Genomic DNA, 27432 nt, shown 5'->3' with positions numbered 1-27432 from the left:
AAGCTTTATGACCATATAATGAAGAGAAAGTAATAATTTGGTCAAAAGGTCAAAATGTTCAAATGTCAGGGTCACATAAAATCATAATTTTTCATCTAATTGACCTGAAATTTTAATTCTCATTTGAGCTTTTGTTGTCACATTTTCAACAAAGCTTTATCACAGCGCGTGTGCTGTATACAATTGCACCAAGTTTGAAATGTCCCCGGCGTCATCTACCACGTCTCCGGTGGGTCCGGTGTCCCCCCCCCCCCACGTGCCTCAAGACAGCCAATGACGGCCGTCCGGTAGATGCAGTGCGTAACCTTGACGGAAATGGTGACTATTGACGAAAATACCCGAGTATTTCAATGGAAATTTGTGAAACTAATGTGTTATATATGTGAAAACCATTTAATTTATTGCTTGACGGAAAAAAAACGAAGAAACGCTCCCCTCGTGTACGAACGAACGAACGAAAGGCGTCATTTCCGTCCACCATGGCATTTCGCGCCGAACGCAGAAAGCTAAGTTCTTCTTATGCCATCATTCTCTTTAATATTAGCCATAAACAAGTGTTTCATCATGCATTGGTAGTTGAAATTTACTTACAACAAGAACGAAAAAATAATCTCCTCAGATTCAACAAGAACGAAAAAAAACCCCCCGAAAACATCACGTGCAGGACAAGACCAATCGAGCTGAAGGAAACTATACTGTCACTGCACTGCTCCTGATTGGTCAAAGGACACCACGTGTGTTGTGTGGGCGGTGTTATGCACGAGGATTCCAGGCTAAGTTCTTCTTATGCCATCATTCTCTTTAATATTAGCCATAAACAAGTGTTTCGTCATGCATTAGAAGTTGAAATTTACTTACAATCATTCTTTTGTGGCCTCCTGCCACGCTGTATCAAACGATTTCATTCCTTCTGTTATATATATATATATATATATATATATATATATATATATATATATATATATATATATATATATATATATATATACTTATCACAATAATAACAAGATTTTTACATTTCAAATATTAAGTACGCTTTTTAATTCTTTTTCAACTGAAAAAGCATAAATTGCATATCTTAACATTAGTGTACTCATTTGATTCACCACACGCGCTGTATTGAAGGATTTCACTTGTTAGGAAAAGATGGAGAAGACAAATTAGGAATTTGGTCAAAAGATCAAAGCTACCGTTTAGGATACGGAAGAAGAAGTTGGAATACAAAGCGGACAGGCTTTACATTTTCGGATGCTTTCTATTTATTGTTATTATTTTAATTATTATTATTATCATTATGATTATTATTATTCTCTCCTGTCCTCACCAGCAGCAACCATGGCGATGCCGGCACCCAGTGCAACATTCTGCCAGGCACGGTTCATTTCTCCTGCAGTGATGCAGCAGCTGCCCAGGAAAAGCAGCAGAACACTCAGTATGGGGAACACGCTGGAAGCACGCATGATGCCTGGAGAGCAGAATGAGGGAGATATGGAGAGTGGGGAGGGTTGAGTACAGAGTACAAGGATGATTGGTAGGTTTAAACATGGATGCTATAATGGGTATCCAAACACTTGGCTTTTTCCAGAATTAACGATTTACAGCCCAATGAGCCACACGGCATCTGCACTTCTGTGAGATGTTGGTCGCTGTGGCCTGGATTTCACAACATTTGTCATTACTTAATATTGCTATTATATTTATTTTGCATTATTTGAAAATAAGGTGCTGATGCATTCGAGTTGGGTTAACGATTGTGTTTAGACAGCTGTAAAAAGAGTCTATTCAGATGCTCCACAAATTCAAAGCTGTCTTCGTATGTTGAAGCCCACACGTGACCATCGGCATGAAAATGAAACCTCGGAGCGAAATGAAGAATCACCACTCGTATTTTTAATAAAGTAGGTCATCTCTGATCCAACGCAAACAACAAATCATCGAGGGATGTCACTTCTTTTCGTTTCAAGGTCAACAAGGCCATAGCGCAGGCAATCCTAAATAAGGTCTGCATTCATTGGCATTAAATCTAAAAAAGCACAGGCTCGGAAACTCAATTCTCCTGAACTATGAAGGTTTCACCGTAAAATTGTAATGCCGATAAATAGCTTGAAGGTAATTTAACGAGAAATTTTGTCCGCAATGAATTTTATGAGAATGGAGTGCGAGGAAACTCACGTAGCAGGTACTCGGCCATATCTTTGGGATCGCCGTCATCGTCAAAGTGGTCGATTGTCTTGCAGACATCTTTAAGAGCACCTGGGTTTGGATGAGAGTACAGGTAAGTTGAGAGTGTAGAACTCAGGTGTCTCCATCCCACTTCCATGCCCCCTGCCACCATCCTTGCTCAGCTATGTAAGTGGAGTCATGGTACCACAAACACGCCATGATCATGAGCCATCGATATGGGAAGTAAAATGCAATCACCTTAAAGGATTCACGTTCCATTCATCCCAATCACAGCATTATTCATCTTTCGATTCCCAACCACCAAAACTCAAGTGTTTTGGTTTTCCTTCATATTTCATTCCTGCTATCTCTGATCTTCATCTTCATTCCTGTTATTTATGTTCTTCTTGCCACCTTCCCATGGTGTATCTATTTGAGGCCAAGCGAGCTCTACCAGTGTGTCAAAGGAACTCTCGTCAGCATCACCATGAGCAGATTGATGAGTGACGGCCATCATCTGCTCCACAACCTTTAAGGCCCAGTCACACCTTGATGTTTTAGCCAGGAATGGCAACGTATAAAAATGCACATAAAACGTTGGCGTACGCTGAAGTTTTGAGGTTTTTTTTTTTTAAGTTTTGGTCATATTCATAACGTGTTGGTCGTATGCATAACGTATCAGTAACGGGCACAGAACGTTTCATTGTGTTAAAGATAACTTATACCAACGAATGCTTAGCTTGTTGTCGGCATTCACAACCTATGCCCAACAATAGTTTAACTTAGTCATAGCGCGCTGCACGTATCGCCGACGAACTCGTGGCGTTCTCTGTTAAAAACCTGCCGCACGCAGATTTAAATCGTAACCGCCTGAAAATTGGAAGTGTCAACATCGCAGTCACACCTTGACGATTTAGCCAGCGTATGCTGACCTATGAAAAATGTGTCTAAAACGCTGGGACACGTCGAATACGGTATGGGTAAGTTGTGTATATGTTGGGAGCACGATGAAAAACGATGAAGTACGCTGGCATATTACGTGGTACGTCTAGTACGTCGTGAAATTTCAAGCATGCTGAAAATTTTTCGACGTATGGCTCACAAGTTCCGCATACGCTGGCATAAGTTCTCGGCACGCTCCGCAATCGTTTACACACGTCGGCCACACGTTACTTGTAAGTTACTCATAAGTAGAAACACGTCGAGGTAATGTTTAGCATACCCGAAACTTAATTTTTAACCTACGAGTAACGTGCTTTGAACCTATTAGTAGCGTGCTTTGAACCTATGTGTAACGTATCTGAAACGCACATTGGCGTATGTGGACGAATTTGATTGACGTCTTCCGGACGACTACAGAACTTACTGAACGTGTTTCTAACTTACAGCTACCGTATAATGGCGATTTGGCAGCGTTTAGGGGAATTGGTATATACAAATGGGCTTCACAAGAGGAACCCGTCAGTGTTCCAGACTCCATGTTGAGTAGATGTCAATGGCAGTAGCAGTAGTAGTAGTAGTAGTAGTAGTAGTAGTAGTAGTAGTAGTAGTAGTAGTAGTAGTAGTAGTAGTTCGAGAGAATTTAGTGTTGTCAATGTTAGTAGTAGTAGCAGTAGTAGTTCGAGAAAATTTAGTGATGCCGATGTTAGTAGTAGTAGTAGTTCGAGAGAATTTAGTGATGTTGATGTTAGTAGTAGTGGTAGTAGTAGTAGTAGTAGTAGTTCGAGAGAATTTAGTGATGTCGATGTTGGTAGTAGTAGTAGTAGGTCGATAGAATTTAGTGATGTCGATGTTATTAGTAGTAGTAGCTGGAGAGAATTTTCTGATGTCGATGTTGGTAGTAATAGTAGTAGTCGTACTTTCAAGTAACGTGTTGCAAAGTGTGAACAACGTTCGTGTAGCGTGCTTACAAAACGTTACTCATAGGTTAGAAATAAGTTTCGGGTACGCTAAACATTACCTCGACGTGTTTCGACTTATGAGTAACTTACAAGTAACGTGTTTCAACGATCGCATAACGTGCCTACAACTTATGGCCCGCGTAGCGGAACGTGTGAGTCATACGCCGGCATACGTCGTAAAATTTCAAGCATGAAAAAATTCGAGGAAAACCCAAAAGTTCAATGTTTAAAGCCAGCGTACTATGACGTATGGCAGTGTTTTTCAGCGTGCTCTCAATGTTATCAAAACTTACCCATAACGTATTCGACGTGTACCAGCGTTTTACACAAATTTTCCAAAAATCGGCATAAGCTGGCTAAAACGTCAAGGTGTGACTGGGCCTTTAGATACGAATCAGCAAAATCATTCATAATCGCTTGGCACAGCAAAAAGACTTTGTTGTTCTATTGTGTAATGGGAAATGTTTACACAAACAAGTAGGCCATCAGCCGTAAGCTGTATTGTGCAGTATCGTTCCACTCATCGGGGTGGGGGGGGGGGGGGTAGACAAAACCTTGATAATTTGATAGTAAATATCCAAATACATAGGTATCCAAAAGTTCTCCACTCAAATAGCTGCAGTTATTGTGTATTTTCATCTTGAAAATCGATGCATTCCCTGCGCTCTCTCATTTGAATTTTCTCCACTCGGATCACGTGTGGGCCACGTGACACCTCGACAGCCAATAGATCGGCTGACATCGTATGCAAATTACGACAGACTGCGTACCTACCAACCCTACCGATTCGCGCGGTAGCCTACCGGTTTTCTATATCTCCCAACGCATCCCGATTTTGTTAGTCAGACATACCGCATTTGGAAATTGTTATTGGAAAAAAAGAAATAGTTGTGTTTTTTCCAGTTTTGCGTTCGTTTCTCACTGCGAAGATCGTATTACACGTGGCTGCTTCTACATTCTACAAAACTCGTGCCTGACCTTGATTTCTTATCTCGTCTGCGATTGGTTATTGCTTCCAAACTAAGCATGACCAATGGGACGACAGGAAACAGCGGGCATTCATTTCAAGACAACGCGCCATTTTCCATTTATGATCAAAGACTGCAGTTAACAGAGAGGACTCATCGCTTCAGTGCACGACAACAATGCAAACACCAGAAAAGAAAAAACCACCCCCACGCTGGGTCAACAAGTTTAAGCCAAGTTGGACAACAGAGTTCAAGTGTATCAAGGCTTCGCGCAAGGGAGACGGACATGCCTTCTGTGATACGTGTCGATCAGACTTCTCCATCAGTCATGGGGGACACAAGCTGTTAGGATACAAGCTGTCACTGAACAGGACAACCAGAGGTCGAACAGGGAGCCATTTGTCTGTTTCCAGGCAATGCAGCTCATTGTGAAGAACGCCCGAGAGGGGACCAGTGGAGTGACGAAATTCAGAGCAGAGGTCCGAATGTTCTACGTTGGTTCCCTGACCTACATGACGGACAAATTCCCATTCCAGGACCCTTTGATCAGGAATGCAGTCATTGTGGACCCAGCCTCCTCCAAGACAGCTTCCATGCAGAGCCTACTTACACTGGTTGAACAGCTCCCTGCATCTGTTGCCCCAGAAGAGAACAGAGATGCGCTGTGCAGAGAGTTCTGCACATATCAGTCAGATGTCACCCTGCCAGCATATGACCCAGATGAGAGGGTGGATGTGTTTTGGGCAGCCATGGAGAAGATGACGGACCCTGCCACTGGCACCAGCCAGCCCATTTACCCATCGCTCTGTAGACTGGCCAAACACGTCCTGCTGATCCCTCACAGTAACGCCTACTGTGAGTCCCTTTTCAGCATGGTCAAAAAAATGACAACTGATCAGAGGAGCACGTTGGGACGTGGCAAGGAAGGTCATGCCAAGTCAAGCGTGTACGAGGACAGCCATGGCGTCAGAAACACTCTGTGTGGTTTGCTGGCAGGGAAGATTAACATCTTCAAGCTGGATGGAGTCAGCTGCTTCTCGTGGAAGCCAGATGCCGACCTTCTTAAGAAGGCCAAATCTGCCACCTACCAGGCTCTGATTAGCTAAATGTGCATCTTAACTGTTCAAACCTGAAAATGGTAAATACGAGGTGTGTTCAAAAAGTATCCAACCTTAATTTTTCGTGCGAAAACAAATGAAGCTAGGGAGGCGTGGTTTGGTGCACGTATGTAGGCGATCCTAATTCGTATGCGTGAATATTTTCCCGCCTGCAGAAGCTGTCAGTCGCCGACAGACCGCCGATGAGTGAGGAAATGCAAGTGAGCACCGTCGGATTTTCGTTTTTGACAAAATTGCGGAAAAACTTGAACAACGCTACTGCATCAAATTTTGTGTAAAGTTTGGCAATTCCCAAGTGGAAACGATCCGCAAGATTCAACAGGCCTTCGGGAACGAAGCAATGGGCACCACACAGATAAAAGAGTGGTACAACCACTTCGAAGATGGTCACACATCAGTGGAAATTGAAGCACGTTCTGGTAGGCCCTCAACATCCCGAAATGAGATCGTCATTGACCAAGTGAGGACCCTGCTGATGCAGGATCGTTGAATCAAGATCAGAGACCTTGCGGACGTGGCGGGCATCGGCATTGGATCCGTTCATTCCATTGTGACTGAGGATTTGGGCTTAAGGAGAATCTCAGCGAAGTTTGTTCCAAAGCTGCTAACGATCGAGCAGAAGCAACTCCGTTTGGAGATCGCGCAGGACATGCTGGAGACTGAACAGCGATCCCAACTTCTTCAACACAGTGATCACTGGCGATGAGACCTGGGTTTATGGGTACGACCCAGAAACCAAGTTCCAGTCATCACAATGGAAGCATCAAACATCCCCGAGGCCAAAAAAAGCAAGGTCCGCAGCAATGTCAGTCATGCTGACCATCTTCTTTGACTCCAGTGGCGTGGTTCATCACGAGTATGCACCACACGGCACAACCATCATCAAAGAGTACCTCCAAGAGGTACTGCGTCGCCTTCGTGACGCTGTGCGACGCAAACGGCTGGACCTGGGGGCAGTGGTCAATTGGCAGCTCCATCATGATAACGCACCCGCCCATTCTTCACATTTGATAGAGTTTCCTGGCGAAACACAACACACCTGTGCTTCGTCAGGCTTCCTACTCTCCCGACATGGCTCCGTGTGACTTCTGGCTTTTCCCCAAGCTGAAAATGTCCCTGAAAGGGACCAGATTTCAGTCCAGAGAAGACATCATGCGGAATGCAACGGACCAGCTGCGCGCCATCCCAAAAGAGGCGTTCCAGCGCTGCTTCCGACAGTGGCAGAACCGTTGGGAGAAGTGTGTGGCAGCCCAAGGGGACTACTTTGAAGGAGATTAGTGTAAGTTTGTTGTATCTGGATACGAGTATTTTTTATGAACAAAGGTCGGATACTTTTTGAACACACCTCGTTTGTGTGAAACTGTAAATATGTTATGAAATCAGAGTGGCCAGTCATTTCATTCATAAAGATGTATCAGTGAGTTTATGTCAACTCTTGTGTACATGTATGGGCACATACAAGTAGAGCTTGGACAGTGAGTAATTTATGGAAATGTGACTGATGATCATGATGTCTTAGAAAAATAAAGATTGGTGAGATCAACCATGTTAAGTTTTTTTATTTTTTATTTTTTTTTCACTCTAAAAATATGTTGATATATTTCAGCTAACTGTGGTCTCAAAATGCAGGAGATTGCACCATTTTGCTTCATTTTTTTTGAAACTTTTACGGGGGAGCATGCCCCGGACCCCCCGAGGGACACGTGCCGCTGCGTCGCACACCAGCCTGCCGCTTTTCCTTCAAAAAGGTTTCGCAGGTATGAGACTGTCATGTGACCAGCTAAGTTGTCCAAGATGGCAGCTTCCTACAGGGAGGAAATCACCGGCAGCTGATCAGCGATTTATCGGTATTTTTTGATGAATATGGCCAGTGAGGATGCTCCCCAGTGTATTATTCACCAGGACAATGGAGCGAACGAAGAAGTCAAACGTTTTACGTCTAAGATGGGATAAATGGAGAGAAAGTGTCAACAAATGGCTCGTCTTAGACGGTCACGAACGACGTTTAGCCGAGAGTGCACGAGTGTATGTTGAGTGTGAAGAAATCCCTAGTCATCTGGGCTATCACGACACTTGCTTCCATCGCTTCATCGATGCAAAAAGAATACGTGGGGCTGAGAAATGTTGTTCACAAACCATGCATGATGACTCTGCGATTGTTGATGATTGCATGTATAAACCGAACCATCGCCAAAAAAACTGCGCTCTGCATCGAACATTGCTGGACATGTTGTATACCTGCAACTCCCACGAAAAGCCAAAATTAGGTTACCCCGCTTTCCCTATTGTAGTAGTCTGGGCCGTCTCGGGGCTGATGCGGTGACGGGTAAGGAGGCTGGGTCCCCACCCCGTGAGGTCTGGAACGTCTTCAATACGAGAGCCGAACTACATGGGTGTAAAATGTATATATATATATATACTCTCCGCGACACACGATACCGCCCGGCGCCCTGTTACATTGACTCAACCCTGCAGGGCTGGCCCAAGGCCACCCTGACGATGGTGAGGCGAGGGTTGCTCTTCCCAGACGAAGACGCCAAACGACTAGCGATGCGGAAAAGTCAATCCTCGCGCTGACTGGGTGCGCCTCAAGTGTCGATCAGCGCCGGTTCGACTGCCCAGTTGTCTGCTCCGCCGGCCGTATGTATGTAATGTCCGGCTGTGGCTGACTGGCTATATATAAAGCTGTCCGAGGCAGGGTCAATGGCGTTCATTCGATGGGTCGATGCGCTGGTGTTGCACAATGGTTAGTCCCCCCGCGCCGGCACTCCGGCGGGTACAATAGGCCCATGATCGAAGTTAGTCCTCCCATGCTGGCACTCTCGGCTAGACGTCGTTCGTGACTGTCTAAGACGAGCCATTTGTTGACACTTTCTCTCCATTTATCCCATCTTACAGGCGTAAAACGTTTGACTTCTTCGTTCGCCACATTGTTCTGGTGAATAATACACTGGGGAGCGTCCTCACTGGCCATATTCATCAAAAATTACCGATAAATTGCCGATCAGCTGCCGGTGATTTCCTCCCTGCAGAAAGCTGCCATCTTGGACAACTTAGCTGGTCACATGACAGTCTTATGACATTTGCATACGATGTCAGCCGATCTATTGGCTGTCGAGGCGTCACGTGGCCCACACGTGATCCGAGTGGAGAAAATTCAAATGAGAGAACGCGGGGAATGCATCGATTTTCAAGATGAAAATACACAATAACTGCAGCTATTTGAGTGGAGAACTTTTGCATGTGTATGTATTTTGATATATACTATCATATTATCAAGGTTTTGTCTACCCCACCCCCCCCCCCCATGAGTGGAACGAAACTTGATTTTCAGGCACTTCCTGAGCCATGGCTGATGGTGTAAAGGAAGGCCAAAATAGTAACAGCAGTTACCAAGCAGTACGGTTGAGCGCAGGTCCAAGTGGAAGTGACCACTGGAATGTACCATCTTACCTTTACCATGAGCAAACAATAAATGCATGTACTTCTAGCACAAACTGGGTCACCTGATCAATATTGGGTTACTTAGACTTTAGTAAGCCATCACGAACATTGACGCTTGAAGCTGTAGTTTATTTAACCCGAGAGCACCACAACCAAATGGTCTCATTTCCTTGTTTGAGGTCAGTGTCTTAATTTTCAGATGTAGATGCATACATACAGAGAATTGCATTGCAGTCGGTGGGAGGGGGGGGAGTGGTGGGGTAGGAGGTTGTACCCATGCCCTCAACCTGAATACCCCCAACAGCCAGCATGTTTGCAAAATTTGGTGGAGATTGGTCAAGGGGTGTGGAATTGTATAGGAATCAAAGAAAAGGCTACACACACACACACACACACACACACACACACACACACACACACACACACACACACACACACACACACACACACACACACACACACACAGACACAGACACAGACACAGACACAGACACAGACACACACACACACACACACACACACACACACACACACACAACCGTAGGAAAGCATCTGTAAATGAAAATGTCCGAAAATAAGTCGAGCAGCCTTGTTGTGATCACTGCAGGTGAGCGCTCCGAGACAATGCATACAGCACGGTGGTAAGTGTTACAATGTATATACTGTACTTTAATTAAAAAAAAAAAGCTTTTATATTTCTATAAATCAATGCCTTTGAATCAAAAGGTTGTAAAGAACAAACGATTGTACCTTTGATACTAAAATATAACATTTTATGTCGGTTCGAACGATTTTTATCTTTCCAGATCCCCGGATCTATTTACAATTAGAATCGACTGTTCAGTTGCCAGGTACTACTGTGTAGATAGAACCTGCCTGTCCATATACTTTGATTTATATCAAATTGTCAGACAGAACCGTTTGATTCTAAGGCGATGAACTGTAAACTGTGAAATACAAACCTCAATCGATATCTACCAGGAGGTCGGTGATGCTTGCCTTTAATCATGAAGCTTCCATTTATTATGTACCGACGTACAAAGCATGGTTTGTTTATTGCTTGCAATGTATAAGCCTACCTGCATACGCAACCAGTACATGTATATCTAATATATAAAGCACTGACTGATTCACTGATTGATATTAAAGATCGGTACCTTCCGGGTGATGTAGAAAATTGAAAGTTTGCGTGACGATGGACATCGAAGCCGATACACCGGGGAAAATCACATTAGATATATTCATATATAAGAAGATGTATGTATGTATGTATGTATGTATGTATGTATGTATGTATGTATGTATGTATATATATATATATATATATATATATACATATATATATATATATATATATATCCACCCAGATCTCTCACCTGTTAATGGAGGGAATAGCCAATCAGCTCTCACCTAATCAACTATACCCAGGTGGCTAGGATTATATAAGTGATCTACCCCTTCCACACTCTTCTAGCCCAAGTAGCTGCATAAAGCAACCCAAGAAGACTTACACAAAGTAAGTGCTAACGCTGTCTCGAACCCTTCCCAGAGTTCTTCAACAACTATAAAGACGTTCACACATCGTACACGCACGACAATCCCAATGCTATACACCCCCTCAGCTACCGGACCGGTTTCTTCACTTATTGGTGAATCGTCAGTGATAGCGTAGATAACAATGCATACCAATGAGGCTCCTAAACATGTAACATGTGCAAACGTCAAAAGCAGTCAATATATAAATAAAGAAAGACCCACCCACATTTCTCACCTGTGAGAGATTGTTGTTGAGGAACTCTTGGAAGGGTTCAAAACAGCATTAGCACTTACCTTGTGTAAGTCTTCTTGGGTTGATTTATGCAGCTACTTGGGCAAGAGTAGTGTGGGAGGGGTCAATCATTTATATAATCCTAGCCACCCTGGGTGTAGTCGACAAGGTGAGAGCTGATTGGCTATTTCCTCCATTCGCAGGTGAGAGATGTGGGTGGGTCTTTCTTTATATATTGACTGCTTTTGACGTTTGCACGTGGTACAGGCTTCGGAGCCTCATTGGTATGCATTGTGTCTACGCTATCACTGATGATTCGCCAATAAGTGATGAAACCGGTCCGGTCGCTGAGGGGGTGTATAGCATTGGGATTGTCGTGTGCGTATGATGTGTGAACGTCTTCATAGTTGTGAGGAACTCTGGGAAGGGTTCGAAACAGCATTAGCACTTACCTTGTGTAAGTGTTCTTGAATTGGTTTATGCAGCTACTTGGGATAGAGTGTGGGAGGGGTCAATTATTTATATATATATATATATATATATATATATATATTTATATATGTATATATATATACATGTATATATATATATATATATATATATATTTATATATGTATATATATATATATATATATATATATATGTATATACATGTATATATATATATATATATATATATATATATATTTATATATGTATATATATATATATTTTTTATTATTATTTATTTATTATATATATATATATATATATATATATATATATATATATATGTATATATATATATATATATATATATACATATATACTAGTGGGGTGTGCTTACCCATTGTTTGAGCATACCAATCGTGTTTCCCCATTGTCTTGGTCGCTCACCTGCATTTCATTTATTTATTTTCTTTTTTTTTCCTTTATTTATATTTTCATTTATGAATGCTTTATGATGGTTCTGTGATTTTTCCTGGTGTATTAGCTTTGATATCCATTGGCACACAAAATTACTGTGCTTCCGTATTGTCTCGGGTCACTCACCTGAATTTTTTTTTTCATTTATTTATATTTTCAATATTTTATGGATGTTGTTCGACTAGTCTGATTTTTTTTTTCAGGTATAATGGCTTTGATGTCCATTGTCACGCAGAATTTCAGCTTTCTACATCACCCGGAAGGTACCGATTTTAATATCAGTCAGTGAGTCAGTGAGTATGCCTGATGTTGGCTTAATGGTTAGGATAGTGGGCTTGGGATCCGAAGGTCCTGAGTTCTAAATCCCACTTAGCTGTTGAATTAATACCAGGTAGGGTTGACTCTCCCTGTCATCCTTCTGAGGTCAGCAAAATGACTACCAGTGTAATGGTATAGGGACATTGCATCAGTGTCACTGCAATGCCCTGAGCTTATGATGCTCCCCACAGCCTTATGCTGCATATGAAGGAGGAGGAGGAGGAGGGACAAGGTGCAAAGTACAGGAGAAATCTTGATGAAAACTTGTTTGAGTGAGCCATGAATCTGAAACTGTGTAGGAGATTCACATTTGAACAGGCCAATGACATGAAGAACAAAGCTAAAGGCACACTATATTGGCTGAATAAGAAGAAAATAAATGTTCTTGAATGGCCAGAAGCACTTTGTTCCTTCACAGAGATGTACGTCTTCGACTGCATCCTTTTCTAATAAAGACCATGCAATTTCGTCTGCCATGAATACGTGCATGGGATCATCGCCGCTTTCTTTGATAATTGCCTTCCACATCCTGGGAAACACATCGGCTGCATCAGCATCGGCACCTGCACTTTCGCCCAACACTCGATGTTCTTCAATCCAAACCGTGAACTTGGTGGAACCATCTGCGGCATGCACTAAATTTTTCCTCGTTGGTGGTCTGCAAACTCTCTATCTCCCCTCCTTTCAGATGTCTTCAAATAAGCTAACAGCCTTCTCCTGTATGAGACCAAGGCTGATCTGGGTCTTCTTTTGGTGAGGTCTTCCAACCAGATAGAGAGCCTCCTCTCCATTTTTTTCAATCACCTCGCTTCATTGATGAGTTATCTTGATATTAGAGTGCTGAGGCATTTCCTGGCCTTTCTTCAGGATCTCGTCTGCATACTTTAAAATAGTTTGAACAGTCGTCGGTAGCAAACCAAAATAGCGAGTGATATCGGCTGATCGTTCACCATTCTTATTCCATTTCACTGTGTCTAATTTGACATCCATTCACACTACTGTGTTGCCGCTTATGTGCAGGTTCACCTTTTTCATTACCATTTCGTTTACCACTCATTGTTTAATGATTACCTTGGTACAGCATGCAAAGATAAAAACACAGGGCAAGTACTGTACAGTACGCGACGGCGATAAGTCCAACACTGCACGGCAAGAGATAGAGTCTGGGAAGGAGGTGATGCAGTGCATTGTTGGGTGGGATGCCTGGGAACTGGTCTTCTGTCAAATGGATGCCAGTGTGGAAAATTGTTGGATATACATTGAAAATGTTCCTCAATAACTTATGGACTTGTATGTGAAACGACGGATAGCGGGGACACCCTGTATTATTATCGCTTTTGGCCCTATCCCTCTATGGTGAAGAATCACTTCAAAAAATTCTCAGATCTGAATCTGGATCTTCACGAAAATCGATTACATTCACCCTTGACACACAACCGACCTGTACAAAAAGTTTCGTCTGATTACGTCCATAGCTTTTTTAGATATCCTACTCACAGAAAGATAAAAGACAAGACGGGTGAAAACATAACCTCTGCCACCAAAAATAAATGAACAACATTTCCTATGATTTGGGAGTTTTGAAACACCCTCTCTAAAAATAGATGATAGCATGCAAACCCTCAATCAAGGAGATAGCTGGTAGCTTGCAAACCCTCAATCAAGGAGATAGCTGGTAGCATGCAAACCCTCAATCAAGGAGATAGCTGGTAGCTTGCAAACCCTCAATCTGGGAGATAGCTGGTAGCATGCAAACCCTCAATCTAGGAGATAGCAGGTAGCATGCAAACCCTCAATCTAGGAGATAGCAGGTAGCACTCAAACCCTTGATCTATGAGATAGCTGATAGCATGCAAACCCTCAATCTTGGAGTTGGTTGATAGCACACAAATCCTCAATGAAGGAAATAGCTAGTAGCACGCAAATCATCAATCTAGGAGATAGCTGGTAGGACGCAAAACCTCAATCTAGGAGATAGCTGGTAGCACGCAAATCATCAATCACGGAGATAGCTGGCAGTATGCAAAACCTCAATCTTGGAGATAGCTGGTAGCACGCAAACCCTCAATCTAACAGAAAGCTGGTGACACGCAAACCCTCAATCTCGAAGAGAGCTGGTAGCATGCAAACCCTCATTCTCGGGGAAAGCTGGAAGCATGCAAACCCTTAATCTAGGAGATAGCTGGTAGCATGCAAACCCTTAATCTAGGAGATAGCTGGTAGCATGCAAACCCTCAATCTAGGAGATAGCTGGTACCACGCAAGCACTCAATCTCGGAGATATCTGGCAGCAAGCAAACCCCCTATGATTTTGGGAATCAAACCCAAATCAGTGAGGCTTTACCCACTCATGCTGCAAAACCTTTACCCACGCAACCACTGAACCAATCTGTTTGGATGCATTTCCTACAATAGTTAACCAGGAAAGGTCCACTAGGGGTAGCTGGTGGCACTGAAACCCTCAATGGAAGAGATAGCTGGTGCTGGGTAGCATGCAAACCCTCAAGCTCATCTTTGACTTGCTGTTAAAAGGAAACTCTCTCCACGCACCCTCCAGTATGTCAAGCTACGACCTGCCTAGCTCCTAAGACCCTGGTGTGTTTCTTTTCATCATCTCATTTTCCTTCCTCTCAACTAGGTGTAGTTCCTCAACCAGTCACTCTCCGATTGGGTCTCTGTGTGGTACATTAAGCACATGTTGAAGAAAAACCTAAACGGCTGGGTGTACAAAAATGGTCAACCATTCAAACTTCGCTGGAAGCAGATTTAATTTCTCTTTTAAACGAGAATGTAGTTTATCTGTCTCTGCGGCCTAAACACCCCTTTGTCCAGGTGGATGTGTCAAACTGCAAATGTAACACAAATGCATTCATGTTTGTCATTTAAAGAAGAAAACTTAAAACTGGAAACCTTTTCTTCATATTCCTTTCGGGGATAAAGATATTGAGTTTGTAATTGATAATAGAGCAAGATGTAGGATTCTAACTGTCACAAATCAAAGGGTGAGTCATCCAAAACCCTCATCTTTCTCCTAACGTAGCCAATGCTAATCTGATTAACAATCATTCACGAATTCACATTTGCTGTATTTTCTAACACCCAAACAAAGTTATTCAAAATGGCCACTCATCATGCAAACATACACCACATGGCCAAAAGTATGTGGACACCCCTTCTGAATAGTGCATTTGACGATTTCAGCTACACCCATTGCTGACAAGTGTAGAAAACCAAGCCTTGCAATCTCGATAGACAAACATTGACAGGAGAATGGACCGTACTGGAGAGCTCAGTGACTTTCAACATGACTCGGTGACCGTCATAGGATGCCACCTTTCCAACAATTCAGTTCGTCAAATTTCTGCCCTGCTGGAGCTGCCCCGGTCAACTGTAAGTGCTGTTATTATGAAGTGGAAATGTCTCGGAGCAACAACAGCTCAGCCACGAAGTGGTAAACCAAACGAGCTCACAGAAGGGGACCGTCGAGTGATAAATCGTCTGTAGTCGGTTGCAACACTCACTACCAAGTTCCAAACTGACTCTGGAAGCAACGTCAGCACAACCACTGTTCGTTGAGAGCTTCATGAAATGGGTTTCCATGGCCGAGCTGCCGCACACAAGTCTAAGATCACCATGCGCAATGCCAAGCATCGGCTGGAGTGGTGTAAACCTCACCGCCATTGGACTCTGGAGCAGTGGAAACGTGTTCCCTGGTGTGATGAATCACACTTCACCATCTGGCAGTCCAATGGACGACTCTGCGATTGGCGGATGCCAGGAGAACGCTACCTGTCCGAATGCATGGTGCCAACTGTAAAGTTTGGTGGAGAAGGAATAATGGTCTGGAGCTGTTTTTCATGGTTTGGGCTCAGCCCCTTAGTTCTAGTGAAGGGAAATCTTAACACTACAGCATACAATGACATTCTAGACGATTCTGTGCTTCCATCTTTGTGGCAACAGTTTGGGGAAGGCCCTTTCCTGTTTCAGCATGACAATACCCCCATGCACAAAGCGAGGTTCATACAGAAATGGTTTATCGAGATCGATGTGGAAGAACTTGACTGGTCTGCACAGAGCCCTGACCTGAACCCCATTGAACACCTTTGGGATAAATTGGAACGCCGACTGCGAGCCAGACCGAATTGCCCAACATCAGTGCCCGACCTCACTAATGCTCGTGGCTGAATGGAAGCAAATCCCTGCAGCAATGTTCAAACATATATTGGAAAGCCTTTCCAGAAGGGTGGAGGCTGTTTTTGCAGCAAAGGGAGGGAGGGAGAGGGGAGGGGGGGGATCAACTCCATATTGATGCCCATGATTTTAGAATGAGATGTTGGATGATCAGGTACACCTTTAAACATACTTTTCGATCAGGTACACCTTTGAACATATGATCCGACTTACATACTTTTCGCCATGTAGTGTATCATTAGATCTGTTTCGTCCTAAAGGCGTTTGCCATTCGTGATGTTCTTGTTGAGGTTATATATTACCTCTGCCACCGAAGGGTTATGTTTTCACCTCCATGTCTGTCTGTTTGTTTGTTTGTCTGTCTGTGTGCAAGATATCTAGAAACGTGGATGGATTCAGACAAAATTTTGTGGACAGTTTCGGTGTGTGACAAGGACAAATTGATTCGATTTTGGTGAAGATCTGGATCCGGATCCAGTTACTAGAATTTTTAAAGTGATTCTTCACCATCGAAACGATATCTCAAAAAGGTTATGGATTGATTCTGGCAAAACATGGTGGATGGGTTGGTTCGGTGACAGGAACAAGCAGATTATATTTTGGTTCAGGTCACATCCAGATCCGGTCTATCAGTGGGATACAAAACGTAAACTCTTCAACCTGGCAGAGGTATGCACTCTTCAGAATGCCATTCGAGTTAGCCCGGCCCTGCCCAGTGGAAGATGTGGTTTTGCAATAGCGTGCGTGCGTGCGCGTTTTTCTGGCCCATTACGTTTTTTACCATTTGAGCTTTTGTCATCAAATTTTCAACAAAGCTTTATGATGAGAATATGGAGAAGTCAAATTAATAATTTTGTGAAAATAATTTTCATTATTATTATTGTTGTGATTCTTCGATCCTCTTTTTTTTTTTGTTGCTCTATTGTTTTTTTTTTACATTATTTTTCTCGGCAACCACTTTGTCCGATTGACAAAAAATTTCATTGTCGGATTAACCCCCCTCCTATGGAGAACATTTTCATAATTGTGACGTCATATGTCACATGGTATGGCAGCCATCTTGGATTAAATGTCAAAAAATTAAAACATAATCTCTGAAAACCGCTCATTGGAAAAATTTGAAACTTGGCACATCTCATTCCACTCCCAATGGGGAATAAGGGATTGTAAGAATGACGTCATCAGTGAAGTGGCAGACCAGCCATAAATGTTTTAATCGAAATACTCGTTTACCATTGAGATTCAGTGTGTATGTCCAGGCCGTAACATTTTTCCCATTTTTGCTTTTGTCATCAAATTTTCAACAACCCTTTATTATGAGATTGTGGAGAACACAAATTAATAAAATGTACAACTTTTTTGAACTGTCGTTTTCGTCAAATTTAGTTTGAATACAAAGCGGACGTGGATGGGCTTTGTATTTTCAGATGCTTTCTCGTTCTTTCTGTAACCCAAATATCATTCATGAATGTCCCTCTGAGCAAATTTTTCACATTTTTATTCTGGTACCTATATTTTCTTATACGTACTTGCCTACTTGGGCATGCTACATTACCTGTTGGAACACATACGTCTACCTACTTCGTGATAGACAAATTATTTGTGTGATTTGAAACTCCCAATTCTGCCTATTTCATGATGCGGAATCTGGCTGTTGCTCCTGCACACCACATTAATCACAGCCACAGCAGAGAGGATAGATGATCCTTCAGTATGCCGGTGACGGGTGCCCAAGCGTGAGATGGATCGCTGGTTCCGCCCAATGCTCTGAGCTATCGGGCCACGTGTGGCGAGTTGCTGCCTGGTAAGAAGCCACTGACATTTAAAGAAAAATGTAAGCTCAGTGCCCAATGGACAAAAATAAAATATCCATGGAAGTGTCTGGGAGGGGGAGGTGGAATTAGGTGGTGTCGAGGGAAGGAGTGGGAAGCGAAGAGGTTCATCATTCGGCTTTTTTTCAAATACCGTTCAATTGCATGTCATATATTTGTGATGTGGTTCAAAGAGTCACAATTCATTCGTTTTTTGTAAAATGAGGAATTCAAATAAAATCTCCCAAAATTCCCCTTGACCCCCCCCCCCCCCCAGTAAGGTTTGAACTCCCTGGATGGCTGGTTCTAGCATCATGGAGTGAGGTATGTTATTTTACTATACCCTGGGTCTCTTGATTTCCCTTTTGTAAAACAGGTACAGTGGCTTATAGTGGTGATTGAATGGCGTATCGGAGATGGTGGTTGCACTGTCAGTATAAATCACCATCAGGTGAACAAAACAAAAGGCCGCAGGATTAAGGATTTGAATTCTGAGCTTTTGGTAATTGTCCGGAGAATTATCATGCCATTATTAGATTATCAGTTAAAACCCAGCTGGCTCATTAACAACTTTCAGGGATGGAATTAACTACTTGCCTGGGTACTGGGTTGGTTGCCTTATAATGCTTTTCAAGCAACTTAGGATGGGCACTTAAGTGCTGCCCACAAAAGAAAGTGCACCCTCAATGTATCTGTTTGAATTTGAAATGGTTAAATTAATATTTACATTAAAGGGTAGTGCACCCTATGTCAAACATTTAAATTACTTATGAAAGCCTGGTGTTGGCTAAACGATTAAGGTGGCTGGCTTAAGATCTTAGGGTCTTGAGTTTCAGCCCCTGTCGGTGCGTTAAGTAACATCAGGTGGGTTGACTCAGCCTGTCATCCCTCTGAGGTCGGCAAAATGAGTAACAACTTACTGGAAGCAGGGGCACTGCATCAGCGGCACAGCCATGCTCTAAACGATGATGTAACCAGCAGCCGCAGGTTGCATACTAAGTAATTGTATAATTACTTCTGTCTGAATAAAGTAATATTTTCATGATTTGAGAAATCCCATACACAAGAGATTGATTAAAACACTCCTGTAATAATGATGTTACACTCCAGTGTTGTTGGCATTATCAACTCACACTGAACCCACTTGATAGCTGTCCCATGATATATCACCTGGTATCATTCGAAAACAGTAGGCTGTTGAGTGCTGGTACCCAAGCTAAATTCCCATTCCTGATTCCATGGCCAAAGTTTGTTATAACTGACATGAATGATGCCAGAAAGCAAATATCTGAACAACAGGAGCTACAGACAGCCCTACCTCCACCAACCCCAGCTATGCAGTTTGAATACTGTGATAGAACCTGATGTGAACACACACACACACACACACACACACACACACACACACACACACACACACACACACACACACACACACACACACACACACACACCTTTTTAAAATGAAAACTATTCCACAAGAATAATCACATCACATTTTTACCTCCGCCACCGAAGGTGGTTTTGTTTTCACCCCTGTCTGTCTGGTTGTGTGCATGATATCTCAAAAAGTTGCGGACAGATTCGGATGAAACTTGGTGGACAGGTTTGGTGTGTGACAAGGACAAATTGTTTCGATTTTGGTGAAGATACGAATCCGAATCTGTGTACGAGATTTATTTTTTAATTTATAAAGTGATTCTTCATCATTGAGAGATAGGGCCTAACACGATATATATATATATATATATATATATATATATATATATATATATATATATATATATATATATATATATATATATATATATATATATATATATATATACATATATGTATTGGGCCTGATATGTTCTCGTGGATCAGGCATTGCACGGTGGAGGTAGCGCTCTACCGAGTGCCCTTCTAGTTATTACAGGGTTTGTAAGGCCCATTGAGGAACTGCTACAAAGCTCATGCAAACATGCAGACAGAGACATCAGACAACATCAGCCTTGCCTTCAGATAAATCAGACAAACATAGCCTGCCAGGGATGCCATCTTTCCTCTCACCTGCAGTCAGTGGGCCAATTAAAAAGGATTATTACCCCCACCCCCCTCCTCTACCTACCAGGCACCCCAACCCATCACATCCCACCCACGACATTTGTCTGTACTCTATTCTCTAAGTGCTGAGCATTAAGCGAGAAAACAATCGCATGTCCTTTTTAAAATCTTTGGTATGATCCAATCAAGGTGGGAATCGAACGTCAGCCGACCAGCCTCGGATCGGACATTCGAACCCCACCCAATCCCACTGTCTGATTTATATTAATAATGGCTGTTTATAATTCATATAGTAAATAGTAAATGTTCTTTCCAATACATAGCAAATAGTAATGGCAATATTCAATGGATTCAAATCACCATTTATCAGATGTTCTACAATCTACAGTGTGGTGCTGATAATTCCACAACACACCCTCTACTTAACTTCGTTTTAACATCAACCCTCGAAATAGTTGTCGTCCTAAAGGAGACCTTCACTGTCTGTCTGGATCATCAGCTCGCTTCTTAGTCGAGGTTTTTTGTCCATTTCCAGCCCCCAAGACTTTCCAAACAATGGGTCCACAGCCACAGCGACGACCTTGGTAAAGGTTGTGTCGAAACATTCAATCCGGCAATTGAATCTTACATGAAAACTACTTTAATAGTCAATAGCTCTACTTTATAAGTTGTCTACCTCTAAGTTATGGTGATGTGGAATTGGCATGACAGCTCACAGGTGCAGTACTTGCTTTTGAAAAGTCGAGTCTCCATTGCATTCCCGACCCGACTTATAAACGTCACCCGGAGCTTTACGGGCAGGACGTTGCATCAACGGGAGTGCCTTCCGTTGGAGGGATGTGTTGAGGTTGATATTTTTGTCCGACAACATCTGATAGCGGACATTAAAGATCCTACGGTGTATTTTGCAAGAGTAGGCCATTGTGGACCGGTGTATGCCACACTGTCACCCAAGCCAAATTCCAGCCTTGACTTCTAGCAAAGGCTAATGGCAAATCATCCAAGTGTATTCCTTGCCCTGAGACTACTCCGACAGCACCGAAGAGTATGGACGTTCGATTGGATTGGATAAATAATCATAAAGAACAATTTATATTTCGCAATATTATGAGGCATCTTACGTCACAAATATAAACAACGTTGAGACTTGCATAAAAACCAAGCTGATTGGAGGGGTCAAAGAGGTGGAGGGAGGTCGATTGTGGTGGTGGTGGAAGGTCAGTGGTTTGAAAAAGGATAAGGGGGTTACTTTTGTATTGTTCACGTTCTTATGTTGTGCACACGTGTGTATCCATTATCAGGTTAATCATTCTCGGTGTATGTCCAAATAGTAATGGCGATATTCAGCAACTCATCATGCTGGTAATGCTCATCATGTGAACCATGGACGTTAAATTGCATGAAGACCATATATTCAAGTTGGCCTCCAAAGCTAGCGAACGAGCATCCTCCGTATGGCCAAGTCTTTACAAAAGAAATACAAACTTCTAACAACTTGCAAGGCCTTTAAGCCGCTGTCACACCTTGACGTTTTAGCCAGCGTATGACAAGGTATCAAAATGTATGTAAAACGCTGGCGTACGCTGAACTATTGATGTTTTTTTTTTTCCAGTTTTTGACGTATTCATAACGAGTTGGACGTATGCATAACGTATTAGTAACGTACACAGAACGTTTCAATCACATATAGATAACTTATACCAACGAATGCTGTGTGTTGTCGGCGTTCACAACCTATGCCCAACGATAGTCTTACTTATGCATAGCGCAGCAGCGTATCGCCGACGATCACCTGGCGTAGCCTATTAAAAGGCTGCGGCTCTGATTCAAATCATAACCGCACCAGACATCTAAGTGTCAAGCCGCTGTCACACCTTGACGATTTAGCCAGCATATGCCGATGTATGAAAAATTTGTCTAAAACGCTGGCACACGTCCAATACGTTAAGGGTAAGTTTTGTATACGTTAAGAGCACGCTGGCATACGTCGTAGTACGCCGAGTCCGTCGACAAATTTTCAGCATGTTGAAAATTTCTCGACGTACTCAGCATACGACACACGTTCCGCATACGCTGGCATAAGTTGTAGGCACGCTACGCGATCGTTGACACACGTCGACATACGTTACTTGTAAGTTACTCATAAGTCGAAACACGTCGAGGTAATGGTTAGCGTCAGTGTTCCACACTCCCTGGTTTTTTTTTTTCTTCTTCAATAAGACGGTGATGTTGACACTTCAATTTCTAGTGCGGTTATGATTTAAATCGTTGCGCGGCAGCCTATTAATTATATTATATTACAAGTCTGAAGACGACGATGGTTCACGAGTGGTATTTGACGATGTAGATTGTTTCAGAAGTCAAGGATGAGACAATGTGATAATGTTTGACCAAGTTGTAAAAACGATCAACATGATGTGGTACGAGTGACAGGTTATTAGCTGCAATATGTCGAAAACCCGGTTTCGTTCAACAACTTAAAAAATTTGACCTTTGCATAACCTTTAAAGGGCACAAAACAATGTTGTGGACATTAAAATAAGGAAACAGGATACGTGCTCTAGTTTAATGGAGTTAGTTCGGCGAAGAAGGTTGAAAACCTGGTTCGATTCCCACAACTTTGAAAATTTGACCTTTGTGAACTTTAAAGGTCAAAGGTCAAGGATTATGACCTTTGATGCAAAACTTCCTCTGGAACATTCCAGGAACAATATAATGTCATATAGGCTATATGGCATTTCGCACTCCTCGGATTATCCATACTTTGAAATCAGCGTAAAAACAAACTTGAAGGGGGTGCCACGGGCAAGGTGTTCGAGATAGAGCAAAATGGTTTCCAGACTTTAGGTGGGGAATAACCTCAAGATTATGCATAAAAAATATTGTCATCCTTGCTCTCAAAGTTTTGGCGGTCGTATGATTTTTATGTCAAAATTCGAAATTTTCGAAGTTCGTGACCTTGACCTTGTGCCGAAAATGAAGAATCGAGCTCCGTGGGGCCATGCAGATGCCATTGGGCTAACCAGATACCGAAACCCCTGCCAGATTCGACAAACCCCCTAGGAGAAGATGCAAATTGAAATCGGATACCCCCTAAAAACACGTTTTTTGGGCGTGGCTCCACCCATAATGGGCACGCCATGCCCATTTTCAGGAAAACACAACCAGATCATGATATAAACCTCCCACCAAAATTTTTATCAGGATTGGATCAAAACCCACGGAGCTATGCTCGGGACAGACAGACAGACAGACAAGCCGGTAGGCGGACATGGGAAGTCGACTACCCAATATAACCTGATGCGATGGGGAATGACCTGAGGATTAAGCACAAGAAAATTCATGATTCTCCCTTCAAGGGTTAATGCTGCAGATTGTTTTTTCGTTAAAATACCCCCACATTTAGAGGTTTTTTTGGCCGTTGCTAGTCAACGGAGGGGTCCATAGCAACGGTTCTTTCTCACACATAACTAGGACATACCATGAACCTACCATACCAGTTTCATGTATATCTGTCTCATAGTCTCTGAGATATAACGAACTTCGTTTTTTATTGTTTTCGGCCAGGGTTCATTCAAAGTCTATCTTCTCCGACAGTTTTCATAGGATTCAGCTGGAAATTTTTGACAATATGGCTGAATGTACTGCTAGACCAGGAGCCCAGAGGGGTCTGGGTAGCTGAAAAGCTAACCAATTTTTTATACATTACTATTCTCTCTATGCACCTCTATTCAAGGAAATGGACATCTGCTAGGCACATCAAGGTGGGTGTGGCCAGGAGGGTCAGGAGAATGGCACCCAAAAATTAAGCTAGATCAGCTCATCGTCTAACCACTTGAAACTCATGGCAAAATGTTCAGCATAACTCCATGTACCATGAATGACCGCTGCCAGACATTTTCATTGGTGGGGTGTGTCTGCTAGACTAAATTAACTGGTACCCTAAAATTGAACCAGATCAGCTCATGAGCTAACCTTATGAAACCAAGTGCAAAATGTTCAGTATAGCCCTACCTAACGTCCCAAAATGACCACACCCCAAAATTGAACGAGATCAGCTCATGAGCTAACCTTCTGAAACCAAGTGAAAAATGTTCAGTACAACCTCGCATATCATGAATCAGCACTGCCAGACATTTTCTGTGGTGGGATAGGTCTCTGCGAGATATTCCCAAAAAAATGACCACACCCCAAAATTGAACTTGATCAGCTCATGAGCTAACCTTATGAAACCCAAGTGGAAAATGGTCAGAATAACCCCATGTATCATGAATCACAACTGCCAGACATTTCCACACACCGAATTTGACCGAGATCAAAGATCCTGTTAGCTTCTCAGTAGATAGCCTACTATACCTGCATGTGGGCAGTGAGTCAAGTTCTAGCTCTTCAATGTACACACTTAATGTACATGTAGCCTACCTGTGTGGTCAAACTAGATGTCAACAAGGGACAGCAGTATCAGTATGAGAGGTAAGTTTTCTTAATCATACTATATATCTCATCATAAATAACCACCATTCATGAATCAAATTTGATAACAACGTAAACCTTTCTGTAGTGCAAGATTATAAAAATTAGATACACCTAGGCCTATTTGTGATGATGATGCAGAGTGTTGATACACAACCTGCTGTTTGTTCCACACAATTCCTGAAGTTCATCTTTAAGACTGTTGTATGAGCTATTGTTTGGTCTGGCCAGCTATGGCCAAGGCTTATACATTAATTCTTAGAGTAACCCTGCCCCTGGTTAGCTACTCGGATTTAGACATGAAAAATGAATATTGACCTACACCGAGGTCTATGCAGATTTTATGCTGTGATGTGTTTGATGTAGGCCAGATGCATGTGCTTTTTGAAACCCTTTCAGGGCTGCATACTTACAAGTGATGTTAAAATAAAGATACCATATTGGATTGTCGAGGATAATTCCTTCACTATTGATTGAACATTCAGCGGCCTGTATGTAAAACTCAGATGTAAAAAAAGATATCCAATGGGTGATGGACACTACTCTGAATCAGCTGTGGATCTGTACCAATAATTTAAAAGCAAGTGATTTATTTTCATGAGATATTCATTGTACATTTATTCATAATTACTGTTTTTTTTTCCAGCTTCTTGCTCATGGGTTAGGCATCAGAAAACTGTAGAATGGATCGAGAAGATTTGGAAGAACCACCCCACGAATCAAATTCTTCATCTACCATTGTCAGTCAAAAGGTAAGCTCATTACTTTATGTTCAACATTTGAGATTATTTAGATGTGAAGAGGACCAGCGACCAGATTCCATGATTCCTAGACCATGTTATCAACACTCATAGATCCCATTTCTTTTCCAGGACAATGATGCTGAAGTTTCTGAAGACACACATATGATTCAAGATGAGGAAGATTTGGAAGAACCACCCCAAGAATCAAATTCTTCATCCCCCATTGTCAGTCAAAAGGTAAGCTCAAAAAAAACTTTGTGTTAAACTTTTGGGATTGGTGAGAAGTGTAGATGACCAGCCACCAGATTACATGGTTCCAGGATTCATGTTATCAACACTCATAGATCCCATTTCTCTTCCAGGACAATGATGCTTGTGGTGCCTTATGCTGCTACATCTGTGAGAAGGCAACTGACGAAGACAGCAAACTAAAAACATATAACGAGAAGACGTGGACAACAACCAAGAATGCTGCTGCCTTGTGTAAAAATCTCAACTCTGACAAGTACTTCTCTATCACACGAATGATTTTGGCAAGCAATGATGAATCATCCCTAAGGTATCATCCTCTTGTCAGAAGAGTTGCACAGCAGTAAAGCGCCCGAAACAAGCACCAGCTGCCAAAAAGGCTTGCATAGAGACGAGACGATGCAGTGTCCTCCCAAAATCAGACCAACAGGGCATGTTGAAAGGGACTTGCATTTTCTGTGGAAAAAGTCAGAAGAAGAAAAATGGAAAGGAAGAATCAAGAGTGAAGATAGCTACACTGTCTGGTTGTCAGTCACTTTGTGAGCGGGCAAAGTACTCAAACAATGAACGCATCAAGAGTCTGATTCGGAGAGGTGTCGACTTGATTGCTAAAGAAGCAGAGTATCGTAAATCCTGCCGCGCCACGTTTCTTAACGAGACTGATGATCAGCAAACAGAAGGTTCAAAACAGGCATGTACCTCTCAGTACTACCACAAGAGATCATCTGCATCACTGTGGACCTACATCCAAAATGAGGTTATTGTTAATGACCGATCAATTTTAGTCTCTGCTTTACTTGAAATGTATAAAGCAGAATGCACCAGCAACGGTGGAGATGAAGCAGACGTAATCTCCTACACTGCCCAGAACCTCCTCAGGAAGTTCAGTGACAATTTTGGACAACAGATCATAACTAAATTAGCCGACAAACGGAGAGGAAACTTCATTTACAGTTCTGCCCTGACAGAGGACGATGCAAGGAACCGACTTCACGATGATGCTGAACAACATGAACAGGACAACAAATTAAGATGGGCTGCTCTTCATCTCCGTTCTCAAATCATGCAGCTATCAAAATCTAAGACTCCAGATCCAGCGACAGTGCAGAATTTGAAGGAATGTGCCCCAGAGATACCAGCACAGCTGGACCTGTTTTTCAGGAGTCTTCTAGGCGGCCTGACACCGAGTTTTCGAGTCTTCTAGGCGGCCTGACACCGAGTTTTCGAGTCTTCTAGGCGGCCTGACACCGAGTTTTCGTGGTGTGTACAAAGACACAATTGATCGTAAAGTGACTTCAATGGCCTCAGATGCCATTTATAATGTTACTCGTGG

General features: G+C 42.6%; 2 protein-coding genes across 3 annotated transcripts in view; one reads left to right on the top strand and one right to left on the bottom strand.

The window, feature by feature from the left end:
- The window catches only part of LOC147021541 (voltage-dependent calcium channel gamma-2 subunit-like), a 165890-nt gene that overhangs the window by 11525 nt on the left and 126933 nt on the right, over nucleotides 1-27432 (bottom strand). For both annotated transcript variants that reach the window (XM_085891579.1, XM_085891578.1), the window contains 2 exons: nucleotides 2173-2253; nucleotides 1325-1465 (listed from right to left, as the gene is read on the bottom strand). In XM_085891579.1, coding sequence (XP_085747705.1) covers nucleotides 1325-1465; nucleotides 2173-2253 — 222 coding nt within the window. The remainder of the gene's footprint in view (nucleotides 1-1324; nucleotides 1466-2172; nucleotides 2254-27432) is intronic.
- LOC147021544 (uncharacterized) lies at nucleotides 1397-26446 on the top strand. Its single transcript, XM_085891580.1, has 4 exons — nucleotides 1397-1531; nucleotides 25754-25859; nucleotides 25980-26087; nucleotides 26213-26446. Exons 2-4 carry the CDS (start codon nucleotides 25791-25793, stop codon nucleotides 26444-26446), a joined length of 411 nt encoding a protein of 136 aa, XP_085747706.1. The 5' UTR covers nucleotides 1397-1531; nucleotides 25754-25790.

This window comes from Eptatretus burgeri, chromosome 8 (genome assembly GCF_056783735.1).
Source record: "Eptatretus burgeri isolate ZD-2024b chromosome 8, Ebu_testis_v1, whole genome shotgun sequence".
NCBI lineage: Eukaryota > Metazoa > Chordata > Myxini > Myxiniformes > Myxinidae > Eptatretus > Eptatretus burgeri.
The sequence above is the reverse complement of the archived record's forward strand: the minus strand, read 5'-3'. Positions and strand labels throughout refer to the sequence as shown.

Coding starts and splice junctions, on each gene's coding strand:
- LOC147021544 (XM_085891580.1), top strand. CDS start 25,791: ATGGATCGAGAAGATTTGGAAGAACCACCCCACGAATCAAATTCTTCA. Junction 25,860..25,979: donor CTACCATTGTCAGTCAAAAG/GTAAGCTCATTA, acceptor TTTCTTTTCCAG/GACAATGATGCTGAAGTTTC. Junction 26,088..26,212: donor CCCCCATTGTCAGTCAAAAG/GTAAGCTCAAAA, acceptor TTTCTCTTCCAG/GACAATGATGCTTGTGGTGC.